Source organism: Rhincodon typus, unplaced genomic scaffold (genome assembly GCF_021869965.1).
Source record: "Rhincodon typus isolate 14 unplaced genomic scaffold, sRhiTyp1.1 hic_rhity00003184, whole genome shotgun sequence".
In the NCBI taxonomy this organism is placed as follows: Eukaryota; Metazoa; Chordata; class Chondrichthyes; order Orectolobiformes; family Rhincodontidae; genus Rhincodon; species Rhincodon typus.
The window spans coordinates 1-19,936 of NW_025968822.1; the positions used below are offsets into that span (position 1 = coordinate 1).

Here is a 19,936-nt window from a genome sequence, read left to right on the forward strand (position 1 = left end):
CCTATGATGCTGCTTAGCCTGCTGTGTTCATCCAGCTCTGCACCTTGTTGTCTCGGATTCTCCAGCATCTGCACTTCCTACTATCTCTGATTCAATTACTGAGGACATGGGTTTAAGATAAAAGGGGGCTAAGTTTAAAGGTGATTTCAGAGCCAAGTTATTTATACATAGGGTGGTTAGTGCCTGGAGTGCGCTGCCAAAGGCAGATAAATAGCAACATTTAAGAGGCATCTTGACCAAGAAATGGAATAGGAAGGGAATTAACGGATACCCTAAAACTAAGACTTCTTGTGATTGACCCCTCAACGAAGGAGAACAGTTGCTCTCTATTCACCCTGTCCATACCCATCATAATTTTATATACCTCAATCATGTCCCCTCTCAGTCATCTCTGCTCTAAAGAAAACAAGCCTATCCAGTCTCTCCTTACAGCTCGATTTCCATCAGCTCCGCCCTCTGCAACCGGATCCTCAACTTTCTGACCCACAGGCCGCAATCAGTGAGGATAAGTAGCTGCACCCCCTCCACAATAACATTCAACACTGGAGCCTACAAAGGATGGGTCCTCAGCCTCCTACTGTACTCCCTGTACACCTTTGACTACGTTGCCAAATTCGTTCGCTGACAACACCACCATAGTGGGACGGATATCTAATAACGATGAGTCAAAATACAGAAGGGGGATAGAGGGCTTGGTGACGTGGTGCAATGAAAACAATCTGTCTCCGAACGTCAGCAAAACTAAAGAACTGATCATTGACTTCATAAAGAAAGGAGGAGAACACGCCCCCATCCACATCAATGGAACACCGTTTTTTCATTGTAAAATGTGATACACAAACAACAAAACACAAGACTTAAATCCATTCATCCTTCCTCACCCCTCATACAACCTTTTACAGTCTTAGCATTCCTTAAGCCTTCAATTTATTCTAGCATTTTACACTCAGGACAACATATCTGCAACCTTTTCTAGTAATGAATATATTTTCAAATGGTGTTTCATCTTGTAAGGGTGGAGGTGCTGGTGTTGGTCTGGGATGGACAAATTCAGAAGTCACACAACATCAGGTTATAGTCCAACAGGTTTATTAGAAATCGTAAGCTTCTGATTTCAAATAAACCTGTTGGACCACAACCTGCTCTTGTGTGACTTCTGCCTCTGTCAGTAGACAGTTGAGGTTGCTTACGGAGTGGGAGAAAATTATCTTACGAGGTTACACGGTGTAGAACTGGATGAACACAGCAGGCCAGGCAGCATCAGAGGAGCAGGAAAGCTGAGGTTTGGGTCTGGAACCTTCAGAAAATTTTCTGATCTGAAGAAGGGTCCAGACCCAAAACATCAGCTTTCCTGCTCCTCTGATGCTGCCTGGCCTGCTGTGTTCATCCAGTTCTTACATCTTGTTATCTCAGACTCCAGCATCAGCAGTTCCTACTATCTCTATCTTACGAGGTTCTTGCCTTGTGTACAAAGATAACAGGTATTACCTGCAATTTAATCCTGCTACTTACTGATCTCTCTGCTAATGGAAATTGGTTCTTTCCTATCCACTGCATCCAGGACCCTCATGATCGTGTACACCACAAATTCAATCACCCATAGTCTCTTCTGTTCCAAAGAAATCAACTCCAGCCTATCCGTCTTTTCCTCATCATGTAAGTCCGTGGTAACATCTTTTCAATTCTTCTCTGTTCCTTTTAAGTGAGATTTCTTGAAATAACTGCAATACTCTAATTGCAGTTTAACTTGTGTTTAATATAGCTTATTATGGAGTGGGAGAGATGTGGGATAATTGTATCCTTTTCTTACATCTTGAGTGACCGTAATTGGATGTATTAGAGGAGGAATGTTTTAATTCCTTGACTTTAAAGAGGTCATTTTAATGAACAGTCAGGAATCAAGATTTCTTTCAATTTTAAACCAAAAAAGGGTAAATGTTTATTTCTTACAATTCTTAAATGTAATCATAACAACTCACTCACTCTCACACGCACAAATATGATTTATAAAGATGTAACATGCACTTGTATTACAAACACACTCCTTAGATGATGGGTGAAATATTGCAGGCCTGAAGGATTTTCATTTGGTTAGCAGAAGGCAAAGGAGGTTGGAAGTTACAGCTTTTCAGTCAAAATTACAGTTAAGCCTCTCTAATGAAGAAACATCAGCCTATATCTATCAGGCTTCAGATCATCAGACCAGGTATCTTGGTCCTCAAATATTCTTTCCCTCAGTCAGCTGAAACTGAGTTGACTCATTAAAGGCAATGAGGAACGTAGTATACATCCTTTGAAAGGAATTGCCTAGATATGAATGGTTCATATTTTCTGCGATGTCTCAATCCACTATGGCAGTGTGTTGGAAAACAAGACCCAATATTCCCAGAGTCACAAATGTGAAGGTTTGATTATAGCATAAGCCCCAATTTTCATGACTTATGCTATACAGGATAAAAGCAAAGCATACCAGGTACTTCAGTAGCAATAAAAATAATTGTTTATTGTAACACTCTTAACTTTAACAAGAACAGCATAAGGACAAGGTATCTAATGTACGTATATCAAACTTGAACTTCTTTAAAAGCCACATGCACAAACAAAGGAAAACAAAAACAGACCAAACACAACTATTAAGTGGAGGGGGAAAATAGTCAGGAGAACAGAGTTCTGTATCACCAGTCCAAAATCCAAAACTAGATGAGTTAGTTTCACAATGCTTTTTCTTTCTTGCATGATGCCTCAACCTGATCTACACAGTGATGATCAGATTTTAGTTCACTGGTTGCTTGGTTGAACTTGGGGTCTTTCTGGTTCTCTTTAGGTTTTATAATTTATTTCTTTAAGCATGTCTGAATGTATTTTCTTCTGCTTGTTTGACAGAAAATTGGAGGGAGCAATTTTACAGAGAGAAGAGAAATAAATTGCTACAACTAACTTCTGGAGGTCTTCTTACTTCTCTCAGTTTCACTCTCCTCACAGAGTTTGTGTTACGCTGCATCCTGACCAATTAGAGGGTTGTTGCCATGTTGAGCTTTCCAGAACTCATAACAAATGCTGCCAGATTGTCCGGTCTCAATGGTCTCAAAGAGTAACATTACTTCATATGTCCCATTTAGTTTCACTCATTTTTCCAAAACGATGAACAACTCCATGTACCCTCTCACCTTTTAAAGGGAGCGTCCAATTTTTTTTCTCATTTTCAGTCTATTGTCTAAAAATATGCTGCCTCCTGCAAGGATCTCACTAGATCTGATTTGACAGGTGGTGGTGATGTGGTGTGGGACCTATTTGGAAAGGAATCATAGTTTGAGAGGTCACTGGATCATCAAGAGCACTATGTTTCTTCAGTGTAAATGAGCTTCTTCTGTACAACCACAGCAGCGCTGACAACAATCCAGTAGTGATAAACAGAGATTGAACCGGCCTTGATGGGCCAACAGTGAATATGGATTAAATCAGGTGAAAATCGATGATTCAGTTAACTTTGTCTCTGTTGCTTTTGATGTGTAAGGAGGTCACAAAGATTGCAGAGATATTTAACCAGTACCCTCAGGTACACCTTCAAATTTCTCAAACCCATTCCAACACAATTCTTAGCTCCAAAGGGTTTACGCTCATATCTTTTCTACCCCAGCTTCTAATGCTGAACTCCAGAAATGCCTTTCACAGTGAGAGCTATTCCTGCTCATTCTCCTTCCAGTGCAAGCTCAGTCTCATTTCAAATCTTCACCAATTTGGTCTTTCAAGCAGAGCTTGAGTTCCCAATTGCATTCCTGCACAGTGAACCACAGACTTTTGCTTTTAAGCTGCCATTTCTTTGGAATCCTAGCAAGCAACCAGCGTCTGAGAGTTTCAGGGTATCTTTGAAATTCTTCTCCCCCTTCTAAGCCTATCTCCATGACAACGTGAATCACACAGCCTTTGTAACCAGGGAGAAATGCTGATTGATGAGATCTCAACTCTCTTTTAAACACTGTAAAGCCTAGCGGTTTACAATGTAAACACTTCCCTGGAACTTAGCAGATGATGAGTAAACACAATTGCTGCTGCTGACATTGGATCCCAATGTGAACACCTTGCACCTTCTTTTCAGCAAAACAACATGGGCCTCTCTTTAATCTATGATGGCCACATCATCAAGGTATGTTGTTATGCAGACTTCAGAACAGGTCACCTAACCTCTTCATTTTAAAGGCATAGTCCCAAAACGTAGTATAACAAAATCTTGCATTTGTAGCATCCTGCAGTCATATTATGATCATTGTGCCATCATCTTTATGTCACAACGCAAACATTCTTTTTAGATCCATCACAACCACAGTTACCAGATCCAAGACAGTGACTTTACTAAAGTTACTGTTCGTGAAAATAAGTCTCTTTCAGGACTGAAAGGGTACACAGAACACTTGTATGCTGTGCAGAAGTGCCTATGAGCCTATTTCCATGGAGTTTGTGAGTAGGTAAGAGGTAGGAAGGGAGTGTGCACTCACATATTGATGTCACAGCACCATGGATGATGGGGTAGTCCTGAAAAAACGGGGCTACACTTTAGGTGTCAACCTGGGGGAGGGGTCATATGCCAAAGTCAAGTCTGCCTACTCTGACCGGCTGAAGACTAATGTGGCCGTTAAAATCATCGACAGGAGGAAGGCCCCCGCTGATTTCCTGGAGAAATTTCTGCCCCGTGAGTTGGAAATCTTGGCTATGCTCAATCACCGCTACATCGTAAAAACCTTTGAGATTTTTGAGACTTCAGATGGAAAGGTTTACATTATAATGGAGTTGGGTGTTCAGGGAGATTTACTGGAGTTCATTAAAACAAGGGGGGCTTTACCTGAGGAGGTATCACGTAAGATGTTCCGTCAGTTGGCACTGGCTGTCAAGCACTGTCATGAGCTAGGTGTAGTCCACCGGGATTTAAAGTGCGAGAATCTCCTTCTAGATAAGGACTTCAACGTCAAGCTCTCAGACTTTGGTTTTGCCAAGCGATGCAGTACAGATGATCAGGGACGACCCTTGCTCAGCAAAACCTTTTGTGGCTCTGCAGCATATGCAGCTCCTGAAGTCCTGCAGGGCATTCCTTACCAGCCCAAAGTGTATGATGTTTGGAGCCTTGGGGTAATCCTTTTCATCATGGTGTGTGGATCGATGCCGTACGATGACTCCAACATCAAAAGGATGCTTAGGATTCAGAAAGAGCATAGGGTGGATTTTCCCCGTTCAAAGGTGGTTCCTGCAGACTGCAAGGAACTGATCTATCGTATGCTCCACCCTGACACGAGCAAACGGCTCACCATTGAAGAGGTCCTGGAACATCCTTGGCTCTTTACTGCCAAAATCAAAGAAACAACTTCAACCAAAAAAGTGGAACAAAGCACAGAGAAGAAAGACGAGAAGAGAGACGAGAAGCATGGCCACACCAAGGACGACCGACATGAAGGAAAAACAGAGCAGAAGCGAGATGCAAAATACCAGTGGGAAATTGAAACAGGCCATGAATGGGTGGACATGAAACATGAGGCAAAACATGAGTGGATGAACATGAAGCGGGACAAAGCAGATGGCAAGCATGAAGCTGAGCATAAAGACGAGACCAGGAATGAGGGGAAATCCGATTTCAAGGGCAGCATCTCACCTCAGGAAGCAAGGGACACAAAGCACCATTCCAAAGTACCAAGATCTGACCACAGGAGTGGAACCAAGACTGGTTCAAGGGTGGAAAAGTCTCTAAATCAAGATGCCAGAACCGACCCTGAAACTGACAGCAGACTGGAACCAAGAACAGATACAAAGGGCAGCAGGCGCAAATCGAGAAGCTTGAGACTAACTGATGAGGATCATCCTGATGACAGCGAGGTCTATCCTGACCAGGAGAGCTTCATTGAAGCACAGAGCAAGGCAGAGCTGAAAAAAGTTAGTTCCAGAAAGTCAAAATCTATCGAAAAACGGGGCAAACATTCGAGCAAATCTCGCACCTAGATATCAAGATAGACAAAAGTTCAACTACCCAGTAAAAACAACCAACCTCTGAACCAGTCATCTGTTTTACTGCTTATAAAAGAAATCTAATAAAGAACCAGGAAGAAACTAACGAACTTTTAATATTTACAGTGAGACTATAGCAGAGTTTGCAATACAATATAGCAAAGTGACCCCTGCACTTACTGACTACATTAGTTCCTGATTTTAAAATTCTCATATTTGTTTTAAAATCTCTCCACAGCCTCATCCATTTGTACGCTAAACACTTCCAATGCACCCACCCCCTTACCAAAATCACCTCCAGCTTTGCAGAGAACTCTACTGCAAGATTTCTGCTGTACTCTAATTCTGAATGCTTCTCCATCTTCAACATTAATCATTTCAATATTAGTGGTTATGCTTTTAGTTGCCTGGGCACTAAGCTTTGGAATCCCCCACTTTAAATCTCACTAGTCAATTTCGTCCTTTAAGATGCACCTTAAAACATTTATATTTAACATGCATTTGGTCACCTGCATTAATATCTCTCTAGCTTCATGTTGTATTGGGTTCGTAAAACAGTTTCACAGGAGCAATATCAATGTAAAGTAATTGGGGCTCACTTTCCAGTACAGTTCTGAGGGTATGCCATACTGTCAGAAGTGCCATTTTTCAGATAACGAACGAAAAAGAGGTCTTGGTTATCTCTTTGGTGCTTGTAAGAGATGGCATGGTAGCATTTTAAAGATGGGGATGGGCAATGGCAGGGTAAGTAATGCTGCTGGACTAGTAATTCAGAACGCCCGGTTAATGTTCTGGGGACATGGTCATTAATCCCACCCTGGCAAAGAGTGAAATTTGAATTCAATAAAAATCTGGAGTGAAAAACTGGCTTGATGGCAACCATGTTGTCAAAAATCCATCTGATTCACTAATGTTCTTCAGGGAAGAAAATCTGCCATTCTTACCTGGTCTGGCCTAAGTATAACTCCAGACCTACAGTAATGTGATTGACTTTTAACATCCAATGAACAAATATTTTTAAAAATTCAAAGAGTGAAGGAGTTATCTCCATGCCCTGACTAATATATACCCCTCAATTAACATCACAAAAAACAGATTATCTATGAATGATATCATTGCCTTTGTGGGCATTATTTGTGTGTAAGTTGGAAATTGGTTGCCATGTTTCCTACATTACAACAGTGACTATGCTTTGAAAGTATTTTATTGGCTGTACAGCACTTGGAGATGTTAAGTGGCCATGAAAGGCACAATGTGAACACAAGTCTTTTTTCTCTATTAACAAAATGTTGCTGCTGCTTTTATTAAAGCATTGCTTGATGAAAGCAAAGAGCTAGGACCTGAGAATGACACATGGTTCAGTCAATCAGTGCCTGAAACAGGAGAAACAAATTCAGTCCAGGAAAAGAAATCTGGTGAATGAGGATGATATAAAATGAAAGGTGGGGTTAGGAAGGACAATCCGGTTCTCGAGCTCTTCATGATTTCCTACTGCTCGGCAACCATATTCAGTTCTGCCATTGCTTCATCAGGACAGACTGATCTGCAGAGTCTTATTCTCTGCACCTTCTGGTCTGGACCATTCCAGCTAATAACATGAAGCCACTGACAGAACTTTACTCCTTTTCCTTCTCTCAGTATCTCACTCATTGTCTGCCTCAAATCTTGGTCATTCAGTTTACAGGAGCTCAGTGCTGCTGGGCCTGGTTGATAATCCATCAGGTGCTGACTTTGAACCACACTGGGGACAAACAATGAAACTGAATTTAGTCAGTGGTTGGCACTGGGTTATGAGCATGAAGCCTGCCATCTTGGGATAAAAAGCTTAGCATGTCCTTGAGATAGGGAAACCTGCCTCCCTTGCCTATAGGTGACTCCAATATCTTCGCCTGCTTGAATTAATGCTCTCAAAGATTATGTAGATTAGCAAAGTGTACTGCACACAGCTCAAAAGGACACTCAAATACAATGCAGCTTTCGCTTAAAAAGAATTTACATTTCAATCTATTTAATGTTTAGTTAATGCAAATTAAATTTCATATCTCTTTCCTTCTTCTCTGTACTCCCCAATCCTCGTTATACTGCCACATGGCTTCTAATTTGAAAATCTTTACCTTGAATTTTTTCAAAAAATGCAATGGAGATGCACTGTTTTTTCAGTATTTACCACTGGAGCATTTATTACAGGGGCAAAAATGACTTGATTAATTGACAAGAATAATAGAAATTGTCAAACCATATTGTGCTGTAATGGATTGTGCCCTTACCTGATGCACCTACCATTGCAAAAATGCCTTCATAAAAATGCAAAGGCAGACAGAGCCATGGAGTGAATTATCATTCAGCTGAGAGACAGAGCTCGGTCATTGACATTGAACCAATAACCAGCCTAATCGAGGGCTGTCTCCACCCTGCAGTCCGCTTGAAGTGTTACAACTCCAGAAACCCAAAGAAGAAAAAGACATCACCAGCCACAGCTCACTGCCTAGGACAGGAGCACGGGAATGCCCAAGGAGGTTTAAGGACAACAAGCAACATTACGACAACAGAAACAGCACATGGAGAGAGCCAGGAGGTGCAGAAGAGGGAAGGGCAAAGTCAGGGGCATGGGGAGAACAAGGGTAGTGGTTGGGGGCTGGGGGGGGGATGGAGGAATCATGGGATGGAGGAGACCAAAGAGAGATTAAGGCATACAGTCATACAGAGAGATGTGGAGGGAGAGAGCGAAAGATTTATGGAGAAAAACAGAAACACACATATGGAGGGAAAGAGAGACAGACATATAGAAGGATAAAGAAAGAAAGAAAGAGAATGACAGAAAGGAGGAGGGAGAGAGAGAGAGAGAGAGAAAGAGGAGAGAAAGAGAGAAATAAATTGAGATATAGAGAGGGCAGAACAGGGCACAGGTGGAAGGGTGAAGGGGGCAAAGAGAGGGCGTGGATAAGAATATATGTAACAAAGAGAGGGGAAGGGAGGGGAAAATAAAGAGAGGAGGTGGGGTGGCGAGGGGTGATGGTGGAGGAGGAGAGGGGAGGAATGATGGAGGAGGAGAGGAGAAGGGAGGGGTGATGGGAGGGGTGACGGAGGAAAGAAGAGGAAGGGGAGGGCGACAGAGGAAAGAGGAGAAGGGAGGGGTGACACTTGAGGAGAGGGGGGGGGGGGAGGAGGAGGGGGGAGGGGGACAGAAGATAGGAGGGGTGAGGGGAGGGGGACAGCGGAGGAGGAGTGGAGAGTGGTGATGGAGGAGGTGAGGGGTGACGGAGGACAAGAGGAGAGGGGATGGGTGACAGAAGAGGAGGAGAGAATAGGGGAAGGGGACAGAGGAGGAGGAGACAAGGGGGAGGGGGTTGGAGGAGGAGAGGAAGGGAAGTGGTGACAGAGGAGGAGAGGAGTGAGGGTAGGTAGAGGGGGAGAGGAGAGGTGAGAGGTACAGAGCAGAAGAGGAGAGGGTGATGGAGAAGGGGAGGGAACTCCGCCAGGATGTTGCCCAGGGTAAGTTGGGTTTTCAAGAAAGTATGTCCAATTTGCCCACATTTTCATATCAAAACCATTCAAACTAATAAACAGCTTCAATTTGAAAACAGCTCAGATGCTGTCTCCTCCAGGTTCAAGGTTGACAGCGAAGGGTTGAGCAAGTTTGTCTGTAGTTCACAGGAGACAAGTGAACACTGATATTAATAAATAATGGAAATAGTTTCCAGAGTTCTAAGTGCAGGTATACTGCAGGCACCAAGAAGCTGGAGCAGTGGTGGCACTGGATCATCAGAAACATTTAGTTGAGCAGCTCTGTGACTGTATGCACTGCAAGCCTCACTGTGGGATGTACCAATTATTCATTGCTCAATCATCATTACGTCAGAGACGTTACAAGCTCACAAGTTATAGTTGAGCTGGCAAAGACAGAGCTAGAATCAACAGTAATTGCAAGTTGCACAAAGACCAAGTTTGTTGAATCAGAAAGGATCCTTTGGCAGGGAAATTGTGCATGTACGTCAGTATGAATGTGAATAAACATGAAATCGTCTTTACTTCTCAAATATTTCCATTATTTTTGCGACATATTTCAGATTTCCAAAATCATCATAATCAGCTCTTGTGAGTTGAAGGGGCAGTGAGGCGCTTGGTTGTGGAGGAATGTGTTCAGCACTAGGACAGGTCAGCAACTTTCTTCCTCTTGGGCAGCTGCAGTAGATTATCAGTGATAGAGGTGGGGTCCTGGCTGCCCGGAGTGTGCAAGGCACCAAGAGCATTAGGCGTTACACCAGCGCATGGTGTTTTACAATGTGGCGTTTGTTTGGGAGCTGGTGATGGGGTGTAACTAGCGCGTAAAGCTCTGTCCGTATACTTGCTGGATGTCCGGTTGACAAGACGCTGCAAGGCTGGTGACATCACAGGGCTGATTCCATGTGGAGACAGACTGGGAAAGACAGAGATAGAGAGAAAGAAATATATCCATGAGCTCACAGACTAAAGCTTACAAAAAAAAAATCAACCCAATCATTACTTTTTATACATTTCACTTTCCTCCCAAGGCAAGCTTATCAATCACTTCCATGCTGCTTTCCAAACCAGGACCAGAAATCATCCCCATCAACCCCATCCTCCAAACTTAAGGGGAAACCAGTGCATGAGGTAAATTTGACTTTCAGTAGGTTTTTGATAAGGTTTCACACAAGAGGTCAGCAAACAAAATTAGTGCACATTAACTGGTGGTTGAAGGTGGGGTTTGGAGCTTGTGATGGAGGTATACTGACGTGAATTGAGAAACATAGAAAATAGGTGCAGGGGTATACAATCATGGCTAATCACGCAATCTGAGTATCCCATTCCCGTCCTCATCCATACCCACTGATCCCTTTAGCCACAAGGGCCACATCCAGCTCACTCTTGAATATATCTAATGAACTGGTCCCAACAGCTTCCTGTGGGTGAGAATTCCACAGGTTCACAACTCCTCAAGTGAAATAATTCTTCCTCATCTCAGTCATGAATAGCTTATCCCTTATTCTTAGAATATGATCCCTAGTTCTGGACATCCCCAACATTGGGAACATTCTTCCCACACGTTGCCTGTCCAGTCCCATCAGGATTTTATATGTTTTAATGACATATCCCTTCTTCTAAATTCCAGTCTTTCCTCATATGTCAGTCCTACCATCCAGGGAATCAGTCTGGTGAGCCTTCGCTGGACTCCCTCAATAGCAAGAATGTCCTTCTTCAGACTAGGACACCCCCAAAACTGCACACAATACCCAAGATGCAGCCCCACCAAGGCCCTGTAGACCTGCAGCAAGGCATTCTTACTCCAATACTCAAATCCTTTTGTTATGAAGGCCAGCATGCTATTAGCTTTCCTCACTCCCTGCTGCACCTGCATGCCAACCTTCAGCGGCTTTTTTTCAATTCATTTTTTGTGGGATGTGGTATCAGTAGATGGGCCAACATTTCTTGCCCATCCTTAGTTGCCCTTGAGAAGGTGGTGGTGAGCTGCCTTCTTGACCAGCTGCAGTCCACCAGCTGTAGGTTGACCCACAATGCCATTAGAGAGGAAATCCAGGATTTTGACTCAGCGACAGTGAAGGAATGGCGGTATATTTCCAAGTCAGGATGGTGAGTGGCTTGGAGATGGTGGTGTTCCCATTTGTCTGCTGCCCTTGTCCTTCTCGATGGAAGTGGTCGTGGGTTTGGAAAGTGTTGTCTGAGGATCTTTGGTGAATTTCTGCAGTGTATCTTGTAGATAATACACACTGCTGCTACTGAGTGTTGGTGGTGGAGGGAACGGATGCCTGTGAACGTAGTACCAATCAAGCGGGCTGCTTTGTCCTGGATGGTGTCAAGCTTCTTGAGTGTTGTTGGGGCTGCACTCATCCAGGCAAGTGGGGAGTATTCCATCACACTCCTGACTTGCGCCTTGTAGATGGCAGACACGCTTTGAGGAGTCAGGAGGCGAGTTACTCGTCGTAGTATTCCTAGCTTCTGGCCTGCTCTTGTAGCCAGTGTGTTTATGTGGTGAGTCCAGTTGAGTTCTTAGTCAATGATGACTCACAGGATGTCGATAGTGGGGGAATTCAGTGATGATAACACCACTGAATGCCAAGAGGTGGTGGATAGATGGTCTCTTATTCATGATGGTCATAGGCTGGCATTTGCATGGCACAAATGTTACTTGCCACTTGTCAGCCCAAGCTTGGATATTGTCCAGATCCTGTTGCATTTAAACGTGGAGTGCTTCAGTATCGGAGGAGTCACGAACGTGCAATGCTCAGCACCAATCATCGAACATCCCCACTTCTGACCTTATGATGGAGGGAAGGTCATTGATGAAGCAGCTGAAGATGCTACCGTGAGGAGCACCTGAAGAGATGTCCTGGAGCTGAGATGACTGACCTCCAACAACCACGACCATCTTCCTATGTGTCAGGTATGACTCCAACCACCAGAGTTTGCCCCCTGATACCCACTGATTCCAGTTTTGCAAGGGTTCCTTGCTGCCACACCTGGTCAAATGCAGCCTTGATGTCAAGGGCTGTCACACTCACCTCACCTCTGGAATTCAGCTCTTTTATCCATGTTTTAACCAAGGCTGTAATGAGGTCAAGGGCCGAGTGGCCCTGGCAGAACCCAAACTGGGCGTCAATGAACAGGTTATTGCTGAGCAGGTGCTGCTTGATAGCACTGTTGATGACACCTTCCATCGCTTTACTGATGATTGAGAGTAGACTGATGGGGCAGTAATTGGCCAGGTTGGTTTGTCCTGCTTTTTGTGTATAGGACACACTTGGGCAATTTTCCACATTGCCGGGTAGATACCAGTGTTGTAACTGTACTGGAACAGCTTGGCAAGGGGAGCGGCAACTTCTGGAGCTCATGTCTTCAGTACTATTGCCAGAATGTTGTCAGGGGCCCGTAGCCTTTGCGGTATCCAGTGTCTCCAACCATTTCTTGATATCACGTGGAGTGAATGGAATTGGCTGAACACTGGTATCTGTAATGTTGGGGACCACTGAAGGAGACTGACACCTCATCTTCAGGTATATGCCTGGTGCTGCTCCTGGCATGCCCTCCTGCACTCTCCATTGAACCAGGGGATGATCCCCTGGCTTGATGATAATGGTTGAGTGGGGGATATGCCAGGCCATGAGGTTACAGATTGTGCTGGAGTACAATTATGCTGCTATTGATGGCCCACAGCACCTCATGGATGCCCAGTCTTGAGTTGCTAGATCTGTGTGAAGTCTGTCCCATTTAGCATGGTGATAGTGCCACACAACATGATGAAGGTTATTCTCAATGTGAAGGTGGGATTTCATCTCCACAAGGACTGTGTAATGTTCACTCTTACCGATACTGTCCTGGCTAGATGCAACTGCAGCTAGCAGATTAGTAAGGATGAGGTCAAGTATGTTTTTCCCTCTTGTTGGTTCCCTCACCACCTGCCACAGACCCATTCTAGCAGTTATGTCCTTCAGGACCCGACCAGCTCGATCAGTAGTACTGCTGCTGAGCCACTCTTGGTGGTGGACATTGAAATCCCCCACCCAAAGTACATTTTGTGCCCTTGCCATCATCAGTGCTTCCTCTAAGTGTTGTTTAACATTGAGGAATTATGATTCATCAGCTGAGAGAGGACAGTATGTGGTAATCAGCAGGAGGTTTCCATGTCCATGTTTAACCTGAAGCCATGAGACTTCACAGGATCCTGAGTCAATGTTGAGGACTCCTAGAGCAACACTCTCCTGACTGTATACCACTGTGCCACCATCTCTGCTGAGTCTGTCCTGCCTGTGGGACAGGACATATCCAAGGATGGTGAGGGTGGTGTCTGGGACATTGTCTATAAGGTATGATTCCTTGAGCATGACTATGTCAGGCTGTTGCTTAACTAGTCTGTGAGACAGACCTCCCAATTTTGGCACTAACTTTGCAGGGTCGACGGGGCTGTTTCTGCCATTGTCTTTTCTGGTGCCTAGGTCGATGCCAGTTGATCTGTCCAGTTTCACTTCTTTGAGACTTTGTAGTGAATGGTACCACTGAGTGGCTTGCTAGGCCATTTCAGAGGGCAGTTGAGAGTCAACCACATTGCTGTGGGTCTGGAGTCACATGTCGGCCAGACCAGGTGAGGGTGGCAGATTTCCTTCCTGAAGGACATTAGTGAACCAGTTGGGTTATTCCAACAATCGGCAATGATTTCATGGTGATCAGTAAATTCTTAATTCCAGACTATTTTTTTTAATTATTGAATTTAAATTTCACCATCTGCTGCGGTGGTATTCGAACCCAAGTTCTGGATTTATAGTCTAGCGATAATACCACTAGGCCATTGCCTACCCTACTGTTCCACCATGACACCCATTTCTCGTTGCATCTCACATTTTCCTAAACTGCCACTAATCAGATTAAAACCTGCCTTCCTGTTTTTGCCACCAAAGTGGATAACCTCACATTTATCCACATTATATTGCATTTGCCAAGTATTTGGCCACTCGGCCAGCCTGTTCACCCTGCAGCCTCTTAGCATTCTCCTCACAGCACACACTGCCACCCAGCTTCATATCATCTGCAAATTTGGAAGCAGGGCATTCAATTCCTTCAAAGGAATTGTATGTTGTGAACAGCTGAGGTGCCACCACTGAACCCTGCAGCACCCCACTTGTCACTGCCTGCTACTCTGAAAAGGACCATTTATTCCAACTCTCTGCTTCCTGTCTGCCAAGCAGTTCTCTATCCATGTCAATACATTACCTCCGATACCATGAGCTTTAACTTTCCTTTAATCTCTTGTGTGGAACCTTGTCAAAAGCCAAGTACACAACCTCTGCTGATTCATCCTTGTCCACTCAACTGATCACATTCTCAAAAAATTCCAGAAGATTTGTCAAGCGTGATTTCCCTTTAGTAAATCCATGCTGTCTAGGACCGATTCTGTCACCGCTTTCCAAATGTTCAGTTATTACGTTCTTAATTGACTCCAACATTTTCCCAACACCGATGTCAGGCTAACTGGCCTTTAATTCCCCATTTTTTCTCTCCCTCCTTTTTAAAAAAAGTGGGGTTACATTAGCTATCCTCCAGTTCATCGGAACTCTTCCAGAATCTACAGAATGCTGGAAAATGATCACCAATGCAAGTGCTCTTTCTAGGGCCCCTTCCTTAAGTACTCTGCTTTGCAGGCTCTGGGGACTTACTGTGTTTTAATCCCATCAGTTTCCCCAATACCATTTCCTGACTAATAATTATTTCCTTCAGTTCCTCCTTCACGCTTGTCCCTCTGACCCCTTGCATTTTCGGAAGGCCATTTGTGTCCACCTTAATGAAGGCAGATCCAAAGCATTGGTTCAAGTTGTCTGCCACCTCTTTGTTGTCCACTATGAATTCACCTAATTCTAAGTGCAAGGGACCTACATTTGTCTTCATCAGTCTTCTTCTCTTGACATATCTATAGAAGCTTTTTCAGTCAGTTTTTAAGTTTTCTGCAAGCTTACTTTTATATTCTATTTTCCCCTTTCAAATTAAACTCTTTGTCCTCCTCTGCTGAATTTTAAATTCTCCTAGTCCTCAGGTTTGCTGCTTTTTCTGGCCAATTTATATGCCTCCTCTTTGGCTTTAATACTATCCCTGATTTCCATAATATCTATCAACGATCTGGATGAAAGCAAAATACTATGAATGCTGGAGTCCCAAAGATGTCATATTGGACTCGAAACATTAATTCTGTTCCTCTATCTCTATGGATACTGCACACCTGCTGAATTTCTCCGGCACTTTATGTTTTTGTCAAATATTTGGACAAGGGGATTAAATGTAATATTTCCAAGTTTGAGGATGACATAAAACAAGGAAGGATTTTGCTTTGTGAAGTGGATGCAAATGGATGGAAAGAAATGGCAGGAAAAAAAATTTTTTAAATGTTGAGAGCTGGAAAGTGTTGAACTTCAAAGGGATTTGGATATACTTGGTCATGAGACACTGAAAATGAACATGCTGGCTGAGGAAGCAATTAGGAAGACAAATGATGTGTTGGCTTCTGTTACAAAGAGGATTTGAGTACAGGAGTAAAGACTCTTTACTGTAGTTATATAGTGCCTGGGTAGACTGTGTATAGTTTTGGTCTCCTTTCTTGCCAAAAAGGGAGCGCAACAAATGTTCACCAAACCAATCTCTGGCTTAACAGGATTGTTCTATTGGAAAAGATTAAATAGACTGAGAATAGACCATTTTCTCTAGAGTTTAGAAGAATGAGGGGTGATCTCATTCAAACTTACAAAGCTCTTACAAGGATTTTTTTCTCTATTCATTTGTGGGATGTGGGCATCGCTGGCTGGTCAGCATTTCTTGCCCATCCCTAGTTGCCCTTGAGAAAGTGGTGGTGAGCTGCCTTCTTGAACTGCTGCAGTCTTCCTGCTGTGGGTTGACCCACAATGCTATTAGGGAGGGAATTCCAGGATTTTGACCCAGCGACAGTGAACGAACGGCAATATATTTCCAAGTCAGGATGGTGAGTGACTTGGAGGGGAACTTAGAGGTGGTGGTGTTGCCATATGTCTGGTGCCCTTGTCCTTCTAGATGGAAGTGGTCGTGGGTTTCAAAGGTGCTGTCTGAAGATCTTTGGTGAATTTCTGCAGTGCATCTTGTAGATAGTACACACTGCTGCTAAAGAACCTCGGTGGTGGAGGGAGTGATTGCTTGTAGATGTAGTGCCAATCAAGCGGGCTGCTTTGTCCTGGATGGTGTCAAGCTTGTTGAGTATTGTTGGGGCTTCACTCATCTAGGCAAGTGGGAAGTATTCCATCACGCTCCTGACTTGTGCCTTGTAGATGGCGGACATGCTTTGAGGAGTCAGGAGGTGAGTTACTTGTCGTAGTTTACCTAGCTTCTGGCCTGCTCTTGTAGCCACTGTGTTAATGTGGTGTGTCCAGTTGAGTTTCTGGTCAATGGTAACCCCCAGGATGTTGATAGTGGGGGATTCAGTGATGGTAACACCATTGAATGCCAAGGGGCAGTGGTTAGATTGTCTCTTATTGGTGATGGTCATAGCCTGGCATTTGCAGGGTGCGAACGTCACTTGCCACTTGTCCTGATCTCATTATAGCCTTTGTTCAAACATGGACAAAAGAGCTGAATTCCAGAGGTGAGGTGAGGTGAGAGTGACAGTCCTTGATATCAAGGCTGCATCCAACCGAGTGTGGCATCAAGGAGCCCTAGCAAAACTGGAATGAATATCAGGGGGCAAACTCTCCGTTGGTTAGTGTCATACCTGATACATAGGAAGATGGTCATGGTTGTGGGAGGTCAAAATCTCAGCTCCAGGACATCTCTGCAGGAGTTCCTCAGGGTAATGTCCTAGGCCCAACCATCTTCAGCTTCTTCATGAATGACCTTCCCTCCATTATAAGGTCAGAAGTGGGGATGTCCACCAATTTGGTGTATGCAAGGAAGATGTTTCCCTGCCTGCTGGATCTAGAACCAGAGGGGTCACAGTCTCCAAATAAGGGACAGGCTGTTTAGAACTGATTTCAGGAATTTCTTCACCTTTGGTGAGTTTTTGGAATTCTTTGTCCAGATGGCTGTGGAGACTCAGTTGTTGAGATCGTATGTTCAAGACTGTGATTGATTGATTGATTTGGTCAAACATATTTTCAAAAAGATTGGAAAAATATTCAAGTATCAAGAGATCAGTTGTGATCTCGCTGAATAGTAGAATGGGCTTGAAGGCTTGAATGGACTACTCTTGCTATTTTAGGCTCTCTTGGTGTCCCAGTTTGTACTGTGTACAACTCATTAGTTTCAAGGACTGCTCTTAAATGGTGAGTGTGTGTAATCTTAAATGGAAGCAGACTATTTAACTGCAGAGTGCATTGTAGCCTGGCCTGGTTTTCACTATTTTCCCACAGGTATGCAATGCAGACCAGTTGTAGCTCATGGCAATTAGAACCACACTGCCTTAGCTCAGCACAGCAGAACATCACACCCCCATAACCTTGCCTAAACAGTCCAGCAGTGAGAAATCTCAGTTATGATGGTAGCTTGTAGAATTTGGAACTGCTTTTTTTGAAAGAAGAAAGCCGAGCAGAGATTTGTTAGAAGCTTTTAAAATCATGAAGAGTGTGGACAAAGTAGAGAGGGATAAACTGTTCCCAGTGGTAAGAGGATTGAGAACCAGAGGGTTCACATTTAACATGCTTTGCAAGAAAAGCAATGTGAGGTCAGAAAAAAAAAACATTTTCACACATTGAGTGGTTCGGCTCTAGAATGCACTACCTGGAAGTGGCATGAGATAATTATTAAAAGAGAAACAATGCACAGTATTAAAGGGTAAAAGCAGGAGATTGGCACTAAGCCAAAGTGTTCAGAGAGCTGGTGGAGATATGATGGGCCGAGACCTCCTCCCACATTATAATAATTGAGACTCCAATTCATCAATCCAAAATACTTCACAACATTAAAATTATTAAAGTGGTCTGTTAAGCAATGTCCTACCAACAGCCACTTGGAAATGAGTTGAGCATGATGTGCCTACTGGCATTCTGTTCAATGTGTCACTAATCTTGCCAGTAGGACATTGCTGAATATAGCTCTCTCTTACCTGGCCCACAGTATAACGCAGCCCAGTGTTATGCTGGGCTGAAGACATGTTTCCCAACTCTCTCAAGGACTAAATCTAACAGCTGTAAAGAGTCCATTGGTACATTCAGTGACCTTGCCTGCTGGGCACAAGATGCCTAGCCAACCCTGGGCCAAGGCAAAGCACCAGCTGTAACTGTTAGTGCAGGGAGTCAATCTCACCTGGCCAGACTCTGTGTGGCCTTTCGCAGAGCTTCCTGCTTCTTGGTTCTGTTCTTAGCAGCAACCTCATTGACCATTTTTAGGCCTAACCTTTCTCTGCGACCTGGTTCGAGAATCTGTCAGAAAGAGACATACTCTGGCATCAAAGGGAAACAAATCACAGTAATTAAACAGCTACTTTCCTGAAATGGCTTAGTTCATTATTCTTGTTGATGTCAGTACCCCAGAAAAAGCCCAGCCACAGTTCTACAGAACGGAGAATCTGCCTGCTACAAAGACCAAAAGCCAACTATTTGGATGCAAGCCTTAGTTTTTAATATTATGATGGATAGCAAAGTTGTCACAGCTCAGACTGATCATATAAGCTTCGACATAAAGCTGAAGGGAAACTGGGCTGTTAATCTCCATTACAAACACAGTGAAACACCAATCTCGATATATTCATATTGCCTCATACAGGAGCAATATAAAGCAAAATGTGAGCAATTTGAAATAAAACCAGATTGCTGAAACCATTCAAAAACATGAGCAACATCAGAGGAAAACAGGAGCAAATGCATTAGGTTGATAATTGTCCATTCTGATACCTACATACTTTCAGTATTGTTTTGTTTTTAGTATGACACTGACCAGTCAGACTGAGAGTGGCGTTGCTCTCAGAGGGAGTGGACAGTGAGGGGTGTGCTGTTGGACTGCTAGGGCCGGGGGGCTTTTGGAATGCAAGTCTGAGGGGAGGCTATGGTACTGTGGTGGGGGGGGTGTTGTTGGACTGCAAGGGGAGGTGCTGTTGGACAGCGAGAGCGTAGGGGGTGCTGTCGGACTGTGAGGGCTTGGGGGTCAGACTGTGAAGGGGTCAATCTCAGAGGGTGTCAGACAGTGAAGGGCCATGTCCTACAGCAGGCCAATAGGGGAATTGGGGTGAAAGATTCTCTATCCTGACTGCATGCCCCAACCCCCCTGCCTGGCCTATCCTGTTCTCATTTACCTTAAATGCTGGTCCTGGCGTCCTGTCTACATTAGGACTTTCCGAACTCTCCAGACGGAATGGAGTGCCTTCAATCTCACCCCACGTCATCATCGGGGAGTCATTCACACCTACAGGTACACAAGCTGCAGTCAATAACCTGGTCTTTAATGCTTGGTTACAAAATAGCTTTTGTGGTGC

At 44.0% G+C, this 19,936-nt stretch overlaps 2 protein-coding genes across 2 annotated transcripts; one reads left to right on the forward strand and one right to left on the reverse strand.

Moving 5' to 3' along the window:
* The first annotated feature begins 2,483 nt into the window (after nucleotides 1-2,483).
* LOC109921425 (testis-specific serine/threonine-protein kinase 1-like) lies at nucleotides 2,484-5,982 on the forward strand. Its single transcript, XM_020521463.2, has one exon. It carries the CDS (start codon nucleotides 4,513-4,515, stop codon nucleotides 5,980-5,982), a length of 1,470 nt encoding a protein of 489 aa, XP_020377052.1. The 5' UTR covers nucleotides 2,484-4,512.
* Nucleotides 5,983-9,380: 3,398 nt separating this feature from the next.
* LOC125481705 (splicing factor ESS-2 homolog) lies at nucleotides 9,381-19,866 on the reverse strand (the record flags this gene model as incomplete). The annotated part of the gene is made up of 3 exons (XM_048593587.1): nucleotides 9,381-10,405; nucleotides 18,772-18,887; nucleotides 19,757-19,866. Coding segments are annotated over 3 exons (497 nt in total), but the record flags the coding sequence as incomplete, so codon positions are not given.
* Between the last annotated feature and the right edge of the window lie 70 nt (nucleotides 19,867-19,936).